We start from the raw sequence: 19,367 nt of genomic DNA, 5'->3' as shown, positions 1-19,367 counted from the left end.
TCTCTTTTTACAGATGAGGAAACTGAGGCTCCGAATTTCAGTGACTCCCAGCCACGTCAACAGGGTAAACTGAGGCAAAGGGAAAGCTTATAAGTGACTTGCCTAATCACACAGCTAGTCTGTACCCAAGACCGAATTTGAATTTGGATCTTCCAGACTAAAGGCCCAGCATTTTACCCACTCTAGCATGCAGTGAATGGGAGGGTGAGATTGTCTTGTTTTTTCCCCCTTTGGGGAAGAGCCCTTTGTAGGGGACCAGGGGAACTTCCTTTTGGCAAAGGGCGGGAGGGAGGCGAAGGCTCCCTTTGGCCCTCTGATGCTGCCTTCCTGGGGACTATTCCCCACTGCCCATCTTCCACCCCACAGAGCCTGATTCTGCTAGAAAGGGAGCTCAGCTGTCCCTGGGGCTCTGCACTGGGGCCTAGCCGAAGGTGGGCCCCAGGAAGTGTGAAGCAATAACCACAGAGATCAAAAGAGGATGTTGGGGAGTCCTGGGTAGCAGGATGGAGCGACGAGCAAAGAAAGGCCGAGCGGGAGGGAATGTTCGAATGAAGAACACGGTTCGGGGTGAGGGGACTCAGGGGACTTAGAACAGGGGATTCAGGGCTGGGAGGGAGCTTAGAACAGGGAATGTCAGAGCTGGGAGGGAGCTTAGAACAGAGGATGTCAGGGCTGGGAGGGAGCTTAGAACAGGGGATGTCAGAGCTGGGAGGGGGCTTAGAACAGGGGATGTCAGAGCTGGGAGGGAGCTTAGAACAGGGGAGGTCAGAACTGGGAGGGAGCTTAGAACAGAGGATGTCGGAGCTGGGAGGGAGCTTAGAACAGGAATGTCAGAGCTGGAGGGGGCTTAGAACAGGGGATGTCAGAGCTGGGAGAGAGCTTAGAACAGAAGGTGTCAGGGCTGGGAGGGAGCTTAGAACAGGGGATGTCAGAGCTGGGAGGGAGCTTAGAACAGGGGAGGTCAGAACTGGGAGGGAGCTTAGAACAGAGGATGTCAGAGCTAAGGGGGAGCTTAGAACAGGGAATGTCAGAGCTGGAGGGAGCTTAGAACAGAGGATGTCGGAGCTGGGAGGGAGCTTAGAACAGGGGATGTCAGAGCTGGAGGGAGCTTAGAACAGGGGATGTCAGAGCTGGGAGGGAGCTTAGAACAGGGGAGGTCAGAGCTAAGGGGGAGCTTAGAACGGGGGATGTCAGAGCTGGGAGGGGGCTTAGAACAGGGGATGTCAGAGCTGGGAGGGAGCTTAGAACAGGGGAGGTCAGAGCTAAGGGGGAGCTTAGAACGGGGGATGTCAGAGCTGGGAGGGGGCTTAGAACAGGGGATGTCAGAGCTGGGAGGGAGCTTAGAACAGGGGAGGTCAGAACTGGGAGGGAGCTTAGAACAGGGAATGTCAGAGCTGGGAGGGAGCTTAGAACAGAGGATGTCAGAGCTGGGAGGGAGCTTAGAACAGGGGATGTCAGAGCTGGGAGGGAGCTTAGAACAGGGGATGTCAGAGCTAAGGGGGAGCTTAGAACGGGGGATGTCAGGGCTAGGAGGGAGCTTAGAACAGAGAATATCAGGCCTGAGAGGGCCCTTAGAGATCACCTCACTTAAGACACCCACTTTACAGGAAGGAACAGGAAAGGGTGCACTCAAGGTTACAGCCAGCTAGTTCTGAGGCTGAAGCGGGGGTTGTCCCCTCCCCAGTCCAGGCCCGCTCTGCAGGTGGTCCCGGCAGGAGGATCAGGGACAGTTGTTCCCTTCTACAGTTCGCCATCTTTGAACCTCAATTAAGCTCAAGAACTCTAACAGAGCCCATTACCCCATAAGCTCCACGAGGGCAGGAGCTAAGCCGCTTTCTGCCCTGGCACTTAAACAAGCAGCTGCTGAATGAGGGTGCACAAGAGCCTCGGGCCCAGGTCTCCAGCTGGAGGAGACTCAGACTTGTCCAGTCCAAACCTCTCATTTGACGGAGGAGGAAACTGAGGCGGTGAACCCCCAAAGGTCCCACCTGAAGTAGCTGAGCCTGGATTAGAAATCAGGGCTATTGTTTGACCCCAGAGCTAGTGTCCTGTCCACAGTAGTTTCCCTGCCCCCCACTTTTAAAGGTGATATCATCACCTTGGTGGGGCTGATCAGCTCCCCCCCCCAACCCCTCTCATCCAGACCAGGGGTCCTTAACCTTTTGGGCAACAGGCATCCCTTGGATAGCATCTGTGGAAGTCTTAGAATCATGTTTTTGTGTGCACTGAATACTTGAGAGCTCAAAGGAAACAAGTTATACTGAGATAATTATTAAAAATTGTAGGGCCCAAAGAGCGAGCCCCTGTTCTGGAAGGACGTGGTGCACTTCTATCCCATGTCTCCCTTCTGCTCCCCTCCCAAGCCGGGGCCCCCACTACCGTGTCTGCCGTCTCCTGCTCGGTCACCAAGGGGGTCTCCTGGCCGGTGGCCGCTCCCGGAGGTCCAGGCTCGGGGAGGACGCTGCTCTCCGCTTCAGGCTGCGGCAAGAGAGAAAACCGTTCTCAGGCCGGGGAAGGCCTTCCGTCCCCCCGGCCCTGCTGGGCAGGGGCAGAAGCTGCCATGGCCACTGGGCCTCTTGCTGGTTAATCACTGAGGAGCCATACTCATGTTCCTTCAGTCTTCAAAACTTCTCTGTCTGATAAATGAGGGAGCTGCCTTAGGTGGCTTTTCTGCTGTGTGTGAATCTCTGATTCTTGGATTTCTTCTCAGTAAAATGGGTCTAATACCACCCCCTCTGCCTTTCAATCTCCCTTCTCTCTTCTCTCCTCATTTTTCTCTCTCTCTGGTTTTCTCTCTGTGTGTCTCTGTCTCTCGGTATCTGTTTCTCTTTCTGTCTCTCTGTATCTCTCTTTGTCTTTATCTCTGGTCTTCTCTGTCTCTTTCTGTGTATCTCTCTGTCTTTATTACTGTGTCTCTGTGTTTCTGAATTTATCTGTGTCTCTGTCTCTATCTCTGTGTCTTTCTGTGTATCTCTCTGTCTTTATTACTGTGTCTCTGTGTTTCTGTTTCTATCTCACTGTCTTTCTCTCTCTGTTTCTGAATTTATCTCTGTGTCTCTGCCTCTATCTCTGTGTCTTTCTGTGTATCTCTCAGTCTTTATTACTGTGTCTCTGTGTCTCTGCCTCTATCTCTGTGTCTTTCTGTCTCTGTTTCTGAATCTCTCTCTGTGTCTCTGTCTCTATCTCTGTCTCTCTGTGTCTCTCACATCCACATCTGCACATCCACTCATCCCTCCTGAGACCAATCTGTCTCAGGCCCCATTAGGCCCGAAGTAAGAAAACTAACTATGGCAGCTGTGGAAGGGGCTGCCTTGGGAGGTAGTAAGCTCACCATCCCTGGAGGCTGATGAGCAGGGCCTTAAAAATTATCTGCTAGAAATGCCTTTAGGATTTTTAATTTCCCTAGATGCTCTAGAGGAACCACAGCGACAAATCTTAAGTATTTTAGAGAACCACAGAGTTGGTGCCGTGGGGGTCTTGGTGATCATTGAATCCTATATAACAGGCTATGGCTAACGGTAGCTCCCAAAGCGCTCTATTCAGCCTCCACTTGAAGATCTCCAGCGATGGGCAGCTCACTACCTCACGAGCACCCCATTCCTGGCTCCAATGGTTGTTTTTCCTAAAGCTCAGCCCAAAATCTTTGTTTCTGCAATTCTGTCCCCCTCCTCTCCCAGCTCTGCTGTTTGGGGGTCAAACGGGACAAAATTATCCCTCGCTCACAGAAAAGCCCTTCAAATATCCAGCTCTGAGCCCCCCCCCCCATTTCCAGTTCCTCATGGGGATTGACCTTCCATATCCCGAGTCAGAGCAGTACCTGAGCCTTTCCTCGTCCCTTCCGCCCCCCACCCTCCCTGGAACGATCGCCCTCTCCGAATCAATCATGGTAAATGTCACATTTTCTTATTTACATGTTGTCTCTCCCTAGCGGCTCCGCAAAGGGGACGGAGGGACATTTTCTTTGGGTACCTAGCATACAGTAAGCATCTAATAGATGTTTATTGGGAAAATGAATCCCGTGTCTGGCAATGATCAACCTTGACCCCGAAGAGGTAGGAGCCCAGTGTACACTGGGTACACTGTCACATTGGGTTGTGTTGTGTGTTGTTATATCTTGGTTATTATGTTTTGTCTTACTTTTTCCAAGGGATGGCTCCAGATAAGGGAAGAGGGAGGGATCAATTTGAAGGAAAAAAAAAAAGGTGGAGGGAAGGGAACAAACATTTATTAAGTGCTTACTGTGTGCCAAGTGCAGTGCTCAGCACTTCACAAATATTATCTTATTTGATCCTCACAACAACCCTGTGAGGTAGGTGCTATTCTTATCCCCATTTTACAGTTGAGGAAACTGAGGCAGAGGAGTTAAATGACTTGCCCAGAGTTTGAGGCTGGTTCACTGAGCCACCTAGTGGCCAGTGAAGGTGATGTAAAAAAAACCCCTCAAATAACAAAAGCTACCCATTATAAATGTTAAAAATTTAAAAACACAATTTTGTTGAATTGAAAGGAAACTAAAGTGTCATCAATATGCTAATTGGGCTTCAGGGAGGGAGGGAGGATGGTATGTTGCAATCATAAGCCTGTAGTGTCCAGAGAGGGAAACTGAGGCACACTGGATCACCTGGTTAAATTATGACTCCTGGAGCCGGACCCAGGAGTTCTAGGAGGACCCTGGGGGGCGGGGAGAAGCCCTGACGGTCTCGGGCTTACCTCCTCGGATGGGTGGGGACCGGGCTGTAGCTCGTTAGCCATCTTGTCCTTGTCCTCCTGCAGACCGGCTGGCTCCGCGGCGCTCGGAAGGCTCTCCGCTCTGCTCTTTGGCCACGGGGCTGAGCCGCTTGGCTGTCCCGGGTCAGCCCCGTTTTCCTCGACGGAAGGAATGGGGCTGAGGAGGCGCTCCCCGGGGCCGTACCCGTTCACCTCCACCTGCCTGTCGTGGATCACCAGCCCGGCGGGCTCCGGGGCGCTCTGCCACTCCCGCTCCGGGGCCTCCTCGGCGCCCCTGGGGGGCCTGGCCCCCCCATTCTCCAGCCAGGATCCCGCTGTAAACATGGGTTCCCCCCTGGCCCCCCAGTCCATCTCTCGGTAGGAGTCGGGGCTTCTGGGTCCGAGCAGCTCCCCCAGACTCCCCCAGTCGGTCCCCACAGGCCTCTCAGGGCCGCAAGGATGAGGGAGCTCTCCCAGGTCCCTCCAGTCCACGTCCAAGGGTCTCTCGGGCCTGCGAGGGAGGGCCAAGTCCTCCAGGCCTCCCCAGTCCATCTCGTCGGCTCTCTCCAGCCTCCGGGAGCGGGGAAGCTCCCCCAGGCCTCCCCAGGACACCTTGGCGGGCCTCTCTGGGACAGGGGGCGGGCCGAGCTCCCCGAGGCCATTGCAGTCCCACTCGGCCCTCCCGGGCTGGGCCAGCTCCTCCCAGTCCTCCAGCTGCCCGCTCTGGCGGAGCCGCTCCAGCCGCCTGCAGCACACTTGCTCGGCCAGCGCCCGCCAGCAGCCCACGATCTCCTTGGTGGGGCCTCTCCACTCGCTGTCCGGATACATGTCCAGAGGCCTGGTGCAGGAGTGGCCCTCCTGGCCTCGGAAGTCCCTCTCCAGGCCCCGCTCCGCACGGGCCGGGCCGCCCCTGTCCCTCTCCAGGCCCCGCTCCGCACGGGCCGGGCCGCCCCTGTCCCTCTCCGGGTGCCTGTTGGGAGACCTGGGGACGCAGGCTTCCTCTGCAGGCCCCCACTCCTCCTCCATTGACTTTCCCAAGTGCCTGAGACCCAGGGGCTGCCTCTGCCCCGGTCGCTCATTCTCGGGGGGGATGTCTAGGCTCTTGGAGTGCACGAGCTGACCCCGGGCTCTGCATTCCCTCTCTGGGAGTCTGACCAGATTCTTGGGGGGCGCGGAGCCCCCTCTGCTCCGCCGGTCTCCCTCGGGGCGTCTCTCGGGGCTCTTGGTGTGAGGAGGTTCCCTCCTCCGGGTCTGTTCTGGAGTCTGGGGGGGCTTCTTGGTTACCTGAGGATGGGGCGAAAGGCAGGTGAGATGCGGGCGCCACATACAGAGACAAATGGCCCTTCTCCAGGCTGAGGGCTCAGAGCCCGGGATCTTGGCAAGGCTTGGGATATAGGGAAGCCACCATTCAGCCCGATTCCCCCTCCTGACTCGAACCCTGCCCAGGAGGGGCCGCTAAGTCAAGAGAGGGGCTCTTAACCTGAGCTCTGCAAACTTGTTTTTAAAAAAATTATGACTGCATTTAATCTAACTGCTTTCCTGTCCAATTTTATATGTTTTATGCAATTTTATATAATATACATATAAATTATATATGTTCATACTTTTATTTTATTTATATATTTATTATATTTATATATTCAATATATTCATAATATATTTATATATTAATTTATTGATTAATTACTATTAATCTATCTTTATATCTTATAAGTTTATATATTTATGCAATTTTATGCAATTCTGAGAAGGGGTTTGCAAGCTTCATCAGATTTCCCAAAGGTTCCATGAAAGGAAAAAAAAACAAAACTAAGAACCTCTGGTCTAAAGCAAAGCCTTGGATGTAGTCCTATATGGGGCAGGACACAGGCTGTCATAGAATCTACATTCAAATCCTGATTTTACCATTTAAAAGCCATGTGATCTTGGGCAGAAGGAAGGAATCGGATATTGAGATCCGAAAAATCCAGGTTAGAATTTTACCTCACCTCCTTAGACAAGGGACTTCATTCATTTGATCTTCATCTATTAAATGGGTATAAAACCTATGGTGAGAAACATGTGGTATGATGGACATAGCCGGAAAGGTCTGGGAATAGAAACTCCTTTCGAGCGAGGATTATTTCATTCTTTGTATTTCTATTGCCAACATCCGGGACAGTGTCTGGGACTTCTTGGAAGCTTAATCAACGCTTATTGATGGATTGGTTGATTTGATTAGTTCAAGTCGAGCATCTGGCTCATCCTGGCAAATCACTCAATCACTCTGAGCTTCAGACAGTTCCAAGGCTATAAAGCACAGAAAAAGGTGCTGACTTGTATCGGAGGAGAGAATTTCCTCACTGACGAGTTCCCTATCAAGATGGTTCTGTCTATAGTACAGGTTGTTTCAGGGCTCAAATGAGAGAGAGCCCCAAAGGCCTTGCAGATTTTAGCTACGTAAAGTCACTTATTGTTATTGTTATCTTATTTTTTCAATTGAGTTCAGGTAGAAATGGTCTTGGAACAAACCATTCGCTTGCTATTATTCTTTAATCTTTAATGTTTAATAATCACATAAATATGTGACTATTAGAGTTAGGGACCGGACTGTTATAATTATATATATATAACTATAGCTATAACATATAGTTATATATGTATATATATGTAGTTATATATAACTATAGTATATATAAAGTCATATATATAACTATGTTTATATAACAGTTATATATATAATATATGTATATATATATAACTATAACATTTATAACATATTTATATAACAGTTATATATGTGCATATATATAACTATAACACATAGTTATATATAAACTGGCAAGTTTGTTATAGCAAACTCCCAGAAATTCCTTCTTCCAGTACACATCGGCGTCCTTTTGCAACTTGCAAACACTGAGGATCAAGAAAATTGTCTGAATGTATCAGAAGCCAGGCTTCAAGGCGGATTCTCTCGTCCATCACGCTGCCGGGATTTCCATCGTTATCTCATTTTTTTTTTCAATGAGGTTCACATAGAAATTATGCTGGGACAACTTGCTGCCCTGCTAGTGTTCTTTTATGCCTAATGTTACGTGGATAAAATGACCGTAATTTGTAACTGCATGAGCACATTCAGGACCATTTCCATTGCAGATAAGATGATGAGCTTGACATGGACTATTTCTTGCTCCGATACCAGTTTTGCTTTCGGCTGTTGGGTCTCTCTATTTTGATAACTTTTCATTCCATGGAGTTTGGAGATTATCAATCTTTGGTAGGGTGACATCCGTTAAAAACACTGTCCTTATATTTTTTGTGGATCGACCTGGGTGACCGTGAGCAGCCTACGTCTGGAGTCACGCTGTAGTTCCTGTACCACCGATTTGTTGAATTCTCGCAATATTTTGAAGCTTGTATTTGTAGTGTTGTGATTTGTTGCTTGTTCGGCTTCTGGTATATGTGGATATATATGCACATATATCTTCTGTTCTAGCCTTTAGGTCATCCTCTTAGCTGATGGAAGCTTTTCCTTTTCCTTTAGGGGCGAGAGGGACTGGGCTTATGATTTTTGTTGCTATAAGCAATGAGGAAACTCCATTTAGCCATATAAAGTCCATACTACCACCCAGCAGATAGGCTTTCTCTCTGTAACTTATTAAAGTAGTGGTTCTCAGATTTTGGGGTCTGAGGATCTTTTTACAAACTTAAAATTTTTGAGGACCTCCCCCCACATAAAGCTTTTGTTTATATGGGCTACTGATACTGGAAGTTAAAACATTTTATTATTATTATGGGCTACTGTATTAGAAATTAGAACATATTAGTATGACAATCATTTTGACATTGAAGATCCCCTGAAAGGGTCTCATGGACCCCCAAGGGTCCCCGAACCCTTATTTTTTAAAGAGATTAAATGACCCACACAACTGACATGTAGCAGAGGTGAGATCTGAATCTTTGTCTTCCTTACTTTAAGGCTAGCTTCCATTACACGACCCTGACTTTATTTTAACATGATTGGTAGTCTGTAGGATTGATAGAGGGCCATTGGGATACTCTCAGTGAGTACCCACCATTAGTGGTTAGAGCTCCTGGCTCTGTATTTGGGAGCAGACCAGTGCAAATGCCCCCATGCCCATCCGTGTCATCCCCAGAAGCTAAGAAGGTGCTCCTAAACAGGACTTTCTGACCCTTAAGAGCAGGTTTCCATCTTTGATACTTTTTCTTTCTTTCATCACGTTACCCTCACTGGGAGGCATCCCCTGGCCAGGAGAGAGTGGGGGTCTAGACCAAGAGCGAATCTATGGCTCATAAGCAACACCATTCAATGGGACTCAGAGATGGAGGTCATTATTAGCATGGCCATGGAAGGTTGCCTCCAACTAAAGAGACTTGGTGGTCAGAACCCAGCTGGCTCCGGTTACTGATGGGAAGGGAGAGGGCTCACCGGGGCTCCATCCCCACTCTGGTTGCCCAGGGTCCTGGCCATACTATAAATCTTGCTCCAGGTGAAGGAAGAGGGTGTGTGTGGGTATCCCAGAAGGAGAGATCTCGTAACCTCCAATACAATCACTGGAAATGTGTCCAGGTTACGCCTTTCCCTGCATCCCGCATCCCTCATCCCCCATTCTCAAGAACGCAGTGTTGATACTGGTTGCCTCGGAGATACTGTGATCATATGAGGAGCACATGGGGTGGGGAAGGGAGAATTAGGCAACAGCTCACCTCTCGGCACAGGGCTGGGCTGGACTGTCTGCGCTGCAGCTGCCCCGCTGCTCGCCCGCCGCCTCTCGGGGACCTCCCTGCTTCCAGAGCCTGGTATGTCTCCAGGGCGTCAGACTTCCTGTAAGCGAGGGAAGCCACAATCTCTGAGGTGGGCCCATATCCAACACCCTTCTGCCAGCCCCTCCTCTTACCCTCCCCCTGCTTAGCTCCCTGCTTCTCAGGGACCTTACCCGAGTCCAGCTCGCCCAGCTGGGCAGGCAGGGGCTGTGTGATCTAGGCTCTGTGTTCCGAGCCCCCTCTCTTTGGGCCGGATGGGGTCCTGCTCAGCTCTGGGTCTACGATCCTATCCCTTCTCCCTAATCTCTGTTTTCTCCACTTTGAAGGACTACATGGCTTTATACACCTTAGCTGGGATCATAGGACACCCCTGAGCCTCAGTTTCCCCCTCTGTACAATGAACTCCCCTTCGCCTCTAAATCTAGGTTCCTATAAACCCGTAACTTTTCAATGTGAGGAGGTTTGCCCTCACCTCAAGCCAGAATCCTTTTGTCTGCAACTTCCTCCCCAAAGTTCCCGGCTCTGAGAGCCTGGCTCCCTTCAGGGCCAAGCGGGATAATCCATACCTTCCGTTTGGTCCCTCCCTCAGATAACCATCCTTCCACCAGTCTGTGGTCCAGAGGCCCTTCTCCGTGTGGGCCCCTTGTGACTGAGCTCCAATTTACCCAGGCTCCCTTTAAAATGTGGTGCTCGGTTAGTGCCTGATGCTCGCTCTGCGATCTGAGCAGGGTCGGGGTGGGAAGGTCCTGCTCTCTAAATGGGAACTCGAGCCATGCTAGTGACCAATCGGCATCTGGCGTCAGGAAGACCAAACTCCAGGCCAAGGTCAGAACTCTCTGGCTGTGTGACTTGGGATAAAGCACTTAACCGCTGCCTGCCTCAGTTTCCTTCTCTGTAAATGGCCTCTCCTCCCTCGGTTGTTGTAAAGATCAAGTGAGATAATATCTGTAAAATGCTTAGTACGGTGTCTGCTCTGTAGTAGATAAAATACAAATCATCATCATGTTGATTACAATTGTCATCTGCTAAAACACTATTCCCCCTCCCAACTTTCTCTTGTTGATTTTTTTTGGGGGAAGCAAAGCCGGATCCTGCTCCTGACGCCAGGGCCAGCGCTCCATCCATGGTACCACTTAGCTGCCTTTCACTCATTGGTTTTTTGAACCTATGAAGAGGATTTTTATTTCACCTCCCTATTTCGGAAGGATGAAGTTTTCTGGCTCCCTCCAGCAGAGTTGTAGGACATCCCCCTGGCTCAGTTCTCCATACGAGGAGAATACCTGCTATTACCTTCCATCCTGGAGAGGTCCCTCCCCTAGCATCCTCAAAGGTCAGCTCAGGCCTGGGGCTGCTCGCCTCTGTTCTGAGGAGGCGGACAGGCCGGATGGCTCCCAGACCCTGCCCAGACTCACCTGCGCTCATATCCAAAGATGCGCTCCACCTCGGTTCGCCCAGGGCTGCGGGTGCGGTCGGCGGCACTGCCGTTCGGCTTGCCCATGGCCTCTTTCTGGTTCAGCCTCTTGGGAGGGGGGAGATCAGCCAACACGGTGTACTCCTCCCGTTCCAGGTTACGTCTGCCCTCCCCATTGCCAGCCCCCTTGGAGCCAGAGGGCCCTGGCTGGGGGGAGGAATGCCTGGCAGCCCCTGGGGGGTCCCAGTGGCGGGGTGGGGAGGAGGCACGTGGGGCGTCTCGGTGCCCAATGCACACGTGGAGGGTGGGTTGGAGGCTATCGTGGAGGGAGTCCACGGAAGGGGTAAGGCTCTCGGAGCTGGCACCCGGCGGGGTCTGGTTGAGGAGGGAAGGGTCATTGTGGGTCTGGCGTGGAGGGGAAGTAAAAAGCGGGGCATCGCGATGCCCGATGCACACAGGAGTGGGGATCTGGGGGGGCTCGTGCTGGGAATCCATAGAGAGGGCCAGGCTTTCAGAGCTGGCCCCGGGGGGATCCTGGTAAAGGAGGGAAGGGTCATGCTGAACGTGGCGTGGGGGAGAAGAGAAGGGAGGGGCATCCCGGTGCCCGATACACACGGGAGGTGGCATGTGGGGGGGGTCGTGCACAGAGCCCGTGGAGGGAGACAGGCTCTCCGAGCTAGCTCCAGGGGCATCTTGGTAGAGGAGAGAAGGCTCTTGCTGGGACTGGCGTGGGGGAGATGAGGCCCGAGGGGCGTCCCGGTGCCCGATGCACACGGGAGGTGGCATCTGGGGAGGGTCATGTTGAGGAGATTGGCTCTCTGCAGTGTCTGAGGTATTTGGGAGGAAAGGAAAGGGGTCGTGTTGGGTGTGGCGAGGGGGCGAGGAGGCCCGAGGGGCATCCCGGTGCCCGATGCAGACAGCTGGAGGGATATAGGGGGGTTCGTGACGGGGGAATTGGCTCTCATCATCGGGGGGATCAGGGAAGAATGAGAACGGGTCATGCTGAGAGACTCGGGGGGGCGAGGATGCCCGGGGTGCATCTCGGTGCCCAATGCACACGACTGAGGGGGGGTTAGGAGAATCGAGGGAGGTGGAACGTGAGAGGGACGAGGCCTGGGAGGCAGTACGTGTGGAAGAGAGAGGTGGGGTGGAGCTTCGAGGGCCGCTCTGGCAACTGGAACCCCGAGTTAGAGTGTCACGTTGGCTGGTTTTGGAGGAAAGTTGAGATGAGCGTGTGGGAGAGGACATCTGGGAACTGTCACCCTGGACCGGCCGGAGAGGAAAGGAGGCCCAGGGGACCTCGCTCTGTTTAGAACGGGCTGGAGAAGAAGCCCGAGGTCCATCACTTTGAACTGGGCGGAGGGGGAAGGAGGCCCAAGGAATGTCACGATTAGTGCGATGAGGAGAAGAGGTCCGGGGGTTGCTCCGTTGGCTGGATCGAGTGGGAGAGGAGGACCCAGGATTGTCTCTCTGAATAGAAGAAGATCGAGGATTATCCCGCTGGGTGGAAGAGGCCCGAGGGTTATCCTTTGAGATAGTCCGGGCAGAAGAGGAGGACCAAGGATTGTCTCGGGTAGAAGAGGTTCTAGGGTTATCCCGTTGGCTGGAGGAAGCCTGAAGATTGTCCCGCTGGATGGATCGGGCAGAAGAAAAAGTGCCTGGGTTGTCTCTAGTAGAAGTTCGAGGATTATCTCGTTGGCCCGAAGAAGCTCGAGGATTGTCCTTTGGAGTGGGCCGGGCGGGAGAGGAAGCCCTGGGATTGTCTCTTAGGGTAGAAGAGGATCTAGGGTTGTCTCGTTGGGTAGAAGAGCGTTGGGTGGTATCTCTTTGGGTCGATGATCGATGGGGAGAAGAGGCCCTGGTGGTGTCTCTCTGGGTGGCCTGATGGGGAGAAGAGGCTATGGTGACATCCCTTTGGGTGGATCGATGAGGAGATGAAGACCTGGGAGCGTCCCTTTGGGTGGATCGATGCGGAGATGAAGACCTGGGAGCGTCCCGTTGGGTGGATCGATGGGGAGATGAAGGCCTGGGAGTGTCCCGTTGGGTGGATCGATGGGGAGATGAAGGCCTGGGAGCGTCCCGTTGGGTGGATCGATGGGGAGATGAAGGCCTGGGAGCGTCCCGTTGGCTGGATCGATGGGGAGATGAAGGCCTGGGAGCGTCCCGTTGGGCGGAGCGATGGGGAGATGAAGACCTGGTAGTGTCCCGTTGGGCGGAGCGATGGGGAGATGAAGACCTGGTAGTGTCCCGTTGGGCGGAGCGATGGGGGGATGAAGACCTGGTAGTGTCCCGTTGGCTGGATCGATGGGGAGATGAAGACCTGGTAGTGTCCCGTTGGCTGGATCGATGGGGAGATGAAGACCTGGTAGTGTCCCGTTGGCTGGATCGATGGGGAGATGAAGACCTGGTAGTGTCCCGTTGGGCGGAGCGATGGGGGGATGAAGACCTGGTAGTGTCCCGTTGGCTGGATCGATGGGGAGATGAAGATCTGGTAGTGTCCCGTTGGGTGGAGCGATGGGGAGATGAAGACCTGGTAGCATCCCGTTGGCTGGATCGTTGCGGGGATGAGGTCTGGGGCGTGTCATGATATATAGATTTTGCAGGACCAGGGTTTCGTGATATACTTCTAAGTCCACTTTGTAGACTTTGGGAGGTCTGGGCTGAATCCAACTTGTTCCGTTCCAAGGAGAAGTAACCACTCTCCCCACAAGACTTAACCCGGCTCTCCCTAGAACTCTGGTTCCCATGACTAGAATCTGGAAAGAGAAGAGGGGAGACACTGGAACACCAAAGGTACCACAAGGTAAGGCATGGAGCTGTATCACTGATGAGCTAACACCTTTTACCCTGGTGAGTTCTTAGTAAAGAGTCCCACTAGCTCATTCTGGAGCTGCTGAAGACTTTGGGTTGGGAGGCAGGAGATTAGAACATGGTTCTTCCATGTTAGCGGGTGAAGCTGACCTGATTTCATCATCTTCATGTATTATCCACATCTATAAACAGGCTCCTATATTAGGATCATAGGATTTAGAGGAGAAAAGGACCTTAGAACAGAAAATGTCAGAGTTGGAAAGATCTTCAGACAGACTGTACTGATATTCTCTTTGCCAAGGGCCCTCCTTCCTCAGAAATTCCCTGTTCTAAGCTCCCTCCCCACTCTGACCTTCCCTCTTCTAAGCCCCTCCTATCCCCAACACCCATGTTTTAAGGCCCCTCTCAGCTCTGGTATTCCCTGTTCTGAGGCCCCTTCTAACTCTGACATTCTCTGTTCTAAGTTCCTTTCCAGACCTGTAGAACCCAAAGATATAATGATAACTTCTCATAGATGTTGTCACAAGATTCCTGCTCAGTCTGGCTTTGTCATCTTCTGACATCCTTCCCGGCTTTGGAATTCTTTGCTCCTGAACCCCCAAATTTCCATTCTTGCTCTAGAACCACCCACCCAAGGTGGATTTCTGTAACTCTGCCCTTTTCAGAAAGGCACTTCAGGCATCTCTCCCTCTCTAGAAGGACTCCTTGAGCCTGGGATAGAAGAGAACTTACCTTCCCTCCTTAGTCCCAGAGTATCACCTGAGGCTGATGCCCTAGAAATGGAGGATGGAGCCTTCCGGGGACCATCAGCCTGTGCACGCTCCTGATGCCTGGCAAACATCATGATGAGCCTGTCAGAGTCCTGGGGCTTATTGAGCCAGTCGACAGCATCCAAGTCCTGCATGGACACAAGGGGTGAGAGATTGGAAAGGGGGAAACTTCCAAGGAGCCCTGATTCCAGGATCTCATGGGGTTAGGGAGCAACACCTAAGCTAGGTAGGGGTTTAGGGCAATGACCCTCTCTCTCAAAACAGTGTAGCACTGGAATCAGAAAAACGAAGGTTCAAATTTCATCCCTGTTCTTTAGCTCTGTGACCCTAAACAAGTGGCTTAACCTGCGCCTCAGTTTCCTTATCTGTAAAATGAAGAAGTTGTACTTAAAAGCTTTTTAAGTCTCTTCCAGATCTAGGATCCTATGATCTTTCACAGAGGTGGGGGACATGTGTAGAGACTTGAGTAATGTTCTGGTTAGTTTTGCTGAAGTGCTTTTAAATTCTTTTTAAGAAGGGATGGCTTGGTGGGTAATAGGTGCAAGAGGGGATATATTTGAAAATAAGAATGCTGTAAAAAACAAGACGTATCAATGTAAATTAAAAATCTGAAAAATTAAATGAAAAAATATACCTTGTTACAAAAAAAGAATGAAAAAACTGAAAAGAAATAAATTCCTAGACTTTTTTTTTCTGAGGTAATTATCATTTTATTAATTTTGGTTATTGAATAATTAATTAGCAGATGGTCATTTGGCTTTCTCTCACAAAAGATGAATAATGGACACCTCTCATGAGGTTAAACCTAGGCACCCCTTGAGGACTGCATCATGTTGCATGAAGGAGCTCAGACCTAAGAACCTGGGTTCAAATCCAATCCAACTTCTGACATTTGCTACCTTTGTGATCTTGGGCAAGTCACTCTCTAAGCCTCAATTTCCCCATCTGTAAAACGCAGGAATTAGATTAGAAGATCTCTGAGCTTCCTTTGTCCTCTAAAAGGATGAGCCTAAGATCCTCTAAGTAGCTGCCCTGATTCTCAGTGCCACAGGGCAAAGTTCTGCCAAGGGTTTCAGCGTCCTGCTGCGTCTGCCCCCAACTCCATTTCATCTACGGACCAAAGTGTGAACAGAAAGTCTCTTCTGGGCACCAGAAGGAGCCCCTAATTTGAAACGCAGGATTCAAAGCCAAAGGGAACCAGACAGATTCCCCCCGATAATGAATTTGGCCAGGAGGCAAAGAGCCCATCGGGCTAGCCCTGTCGGCTCTGGGATCCGGCCAGGAGCTCGTGTTTCTGGAGAGTTTTTTCAAAGGATGTCTATATTGCTCATCACCTACCTACACCAAACCTGGTGCTTCTTAGGCACAGATCTGATTTCACCAGGAGAGGGGACTCCCGGGTGAGGAAATTCCCTCTCCCAAGACAGATCAGCCTCTCCTTGGAATTTTGGGTACTGAGAAATTGCTGCTCGTGGTCCCTCTGCCAGTGGGTATCACTTAAGGAACTTGAGCCTGGGTCATCTTAACTCTGAGCCCCCATCCTCTTTTTGTCTATTCTATCACGACCATTTTAGACACGCCATCCTCTCTTTGTCTATTCCATCAGGCCCATTTTAGAGATGAGGGAAGCAAGGATTTGTCTGTGGTCACTGGTTTTCCCTCTGAGCCAAGCCCAGGGTTCTGTCCACCAGATCAGGCTGAGTCTGGGGAGCTGAGGTGAGTCTGATGGGCCACTCTGCACCCCCAGGAGTTCCCTGCCCCTGCTCACCACAGCGTCTGGGGTGCTGATCTCATCAGGACAGTGGGTGCCCGGGCTGCGGTCAGGGCTGGTGCTGGCAGCGACTCTGCCGGCCGGGCTGGCCTCTGAGGAGTTTCTCAGCTGTGTGCAGGTGAGGCTCTCTAGGTAGGGTACCTCACCCCCGATCTCTTGGCACCCAGGCTGGGTCTCGGGGCTCTCTGCTGAGGGCCACTCCACTGGAACCCCAAAACTAGAAAAGACAGACACAACAGCTGCTGCCGAGACACCGAAGTCACTGCGATATACGGAATAGGGCAATGGACTGGGTGTTAGAAAGACCAGAGTTCAAATCCCAGCTTAGACACTGAATAGTTGTGTGACTAAACAAATCACTTGATTTCTCTGTGCCTCAGTTTTCCCATCTGTCAAATGACTCAATGGTTCCCTTCTCATTCTAAATCAGAAACTGTTCCTTCCCCCAAAGAGATGGTGAATTGGGAGAAACGGACTGACAGGAGGCCAGAAACCTGTGTTACAGATGTATACATATAACGCTCTCTGTCCCTGAATCTCAGATTCAGACATGATGATAACGTTCACATGACCACAGGGGAACTCGGATGAGGGTGACAATGACCTGCTGGAAAGCTCAATAAAGTGATCTCGGAACAAGCCCGAGGGCTGGGGAGCCCCTGTCTGATACATAAGCTAGTAAAGGTCACAGTCGAGATTTGACTTTCATAGATGAGGAAACAGACAGAGAAAAGAAGGGGACTTGCCCAGTGTCTCCAAGTTTGTAAGTGTCTGGGGCAGAATTTGAACTCGGATCTTCCAGATTTTAAGCCCCACCTGCCACTTTCCTCCCTAGAAATATATCCATTTGTCTTCCCATGTCAACTTTTTATGGCCCATATTGGACTTTGTCCCTTCTCGCTCCTCCTCCGTGCCATTCCCTTTGTCCCATTAGTGAAAGGACCTCCATGTTGGGAAGTGGGGGCAGGCCAGCTATGTTCCCTTCCCTTCCTAACTAGGCTGTGACCAGATATGGACTCCTTCCCTTCCCCTCCTCCCTTTTTCTGTATTGTCTTCCCCTATTAATTTTAAGCTCCTTATTAATTATAATAATTGTGATAATTTAATTGGAAGCCCCTTTCTTTTATTTGTATTGGTATTTTGCTGCTTGGTTCAGTGCCTGGCACAGAGTGGGCATTCAATAAATTTACTTCACCAGCCTGTCTGCCAGTTTCCGCCTTTGATAACGAAGGGGTTTGACTGGGTGACCCCATAAGTCTACGATTTGAAGTCTCACCTGACAAAATGAATAAGACTAAGAAGTTTTTTCCAGGCTGTCGGAGAATTGCACATCACTAACAACCATGTGGAAAGACAGACCAGATCGTTAGTCCTGAGAAAGGCCATCCCGTTCCCAACAAATGATCCAAGATGCTAAAAGATGGAACCAGTCAACTCCGGAGGGCCTCTGGGAAGATGAGGCTGGAGATGCCCATCAGTCTGATATTTCTGTATAAGTATTGGGAATTGTGGGAGAAAAGTCCCCAAATTGTTCAGAGGTTCTGACCCAGAGATGTCCCTGGTGGGCACATACCCTCCCGGGAGCAGAAATAGAAGGTAAGGTTCCTATTGAGCAAAATATTAATAGCAGTAATGTTTGTGGTAGATCCCTCACCAAAAAACCCCCTCCAACTCCTCAAACTAGAAACTTAGTAGCTGCCCATCAGTTGTGTGAATCACAACGGAATGGAATTCAATGACCTCAGAAGACATAACCACTGTAAGAAATTCATACACTTAACACTTCCTGGCTGTGTGACCTTGGGCAAGTCACTTAACCCCAATTGCCTCAGCAAAAAAAAGAAAAAAGAAAAAAAAAAGAAATTCATAGACAGGAGAAAAGTCAACAAAGAGAAAGATACTGTGGGACCACAATGGTGGAAAGGAAAGCAATATTTAATGGCAGCCAACCCTTGATTAAATATGGCAAATGACCTGATTCCAGATAAAGATTCATGAAGGAACCTCACTTTTCTTGGAGAGAGGGAGGAGGGAGATTGGCAGGGGAATGTTGCCCAGAGAAGTATGAGGCTTGGAGGTCCAGGTTTTGCTTTAACTTCTTTTTTTCTGGGAAGGGTCAGTTGAAATGAGTGTGATATTAAAAAATCTATCATGAAAACCAATCTTTCTTCTTCCCTTCCTCTCTCCCTCCCTCCATTCCTCCCATTCTTCCTCTTTCTTTCTTTCTCTCTCTTTCTTTTTTCTCTCTCTCTTTTTCTTTCTTCTTTCCCTTCCTTCCTTCCTTCCTTCCTTCCTTCCTTCCTTCCTTCCTTCCTTCCTTCCTTCCTTCCTCCCTTCCTTCTTTCTTTCCTTCCTTTCTTCCTTCCTTCCATTTCCTTCCTTCCTTCCATTTCCTTCCTTCCTTCTTTCCTTCCTTCCTTTCTCTCTCCCTCCTTCTCTCTCTCTTTCTCTTTCTTTTCTTCCTTCCTTCCTTCTAAAAAGGGAAAAAAATCTGGGATGGGTCAGCTGAGTAATTGTAAGTGTGAAGATAAAATCCTTTAGTTTTGAGGAGAGGTCAATAGTGGGGTTGGGTGTTCCCAGAATTCAAAACGAAAGGATCAAATGCCTGCAGAGACCCAACAAGTAGACATTTCAGCCCTGGGGGCTTCTGGGCAACAGAAGAGCGGAAAGAAGGGGGGCCAGGAGCTGCTGGGAGAGACGTCTGATGCTGTGAACTTGGGTAAGGAGAATGCAGAAATGTGATACGGGCTGTGCGAGACACCTGGGCTGTCTAGAGTTTGCACCTGGAAATGCCCTCACCCTGGAGAAAGTTTAGCCTTGCCACACACTGGTTGAGTAACAACCATAATAAAGGAGACCGAAAGGTGTGAAAGAAAGGATTTGACTGTGGACTCAGAATCTGGCTTCGAATCCTACTTCGAGCACTTACTACTTTAGCTGTGTGACCTCGGACAGGGCTTTGCTTTTCTCTTCTATTAAATGGGGAGCTGGCCGAGAGGATCCTAGAGTTCCCTTGCGGCCCAGCTCAGCGTCAGGAGAAGTGACCTTGGGCTCCAAAAGACTCGGTAGGACTCCAGGTCGGAGTGGTCCCGCCCAGAGGAAAAAGCTCAACACCACCTTGAGACAAACTTAA

The 19,367-nt window shown here is 50.6% G+C and overlaps 1 protein-coding gene across 1 annotated transcript in view; it reads right to left on the bottom strand.

The window, feature by feature from the left end:
* Positions 1–19,367, bottom strand: part of TRIOBP (TRIO and F-actin binding protein) — a 74,674-nt gene that overhangs the window by 46,470 nt on the left and 8,837 nt on the right. The window contains exons 4-9 of the mRNA XM_051961898.1: positions 16,232–16,451; positions 14,426–14,591; positions 10,884–13,638; positions 9,415–9,532; positions 4,711–5,991; positions 2,380–2,478 (exon numbers count right to left, since the gene is read on the bottom strand). Of these exons, the coding sequence (XP_051817858.1) occupies positions 2,380–2,478; positions 4,711–5,991; positions 9,415–9,532; positions 10,884–13,638; positions 14,426–14,591; positions 16,232–16,451 (4,639 nt within the window). The remainder of the gene's footprint in view (positions 1–2,379; positions 2,479–4,710; positions 5,992–9,414; positions 9,533–10,883; positions 13,639–14,425; positions 14,592–16,231; positions 16,452–19,367) is intronic.

This window comes from Antechinus flavipes, chromosome 5, assembly GCF_016432865.1.
Source record: "Antechinus flavipes isolate AdamAnt ecotype Samford, QLD, Australia chromosome 5, AdamAnt_v2, whole genome shotgun sequence".
NCBI classification, from domain to species: Eukaryota; Metazoa; Chordata; class Mammalia; order Dasyuromorphia; family Dasyuridae; genus Antechinus; species Antechinus flavipes.
This window is presented reverse-complemented; position numbering and strand designations above follow the sequence as displayed.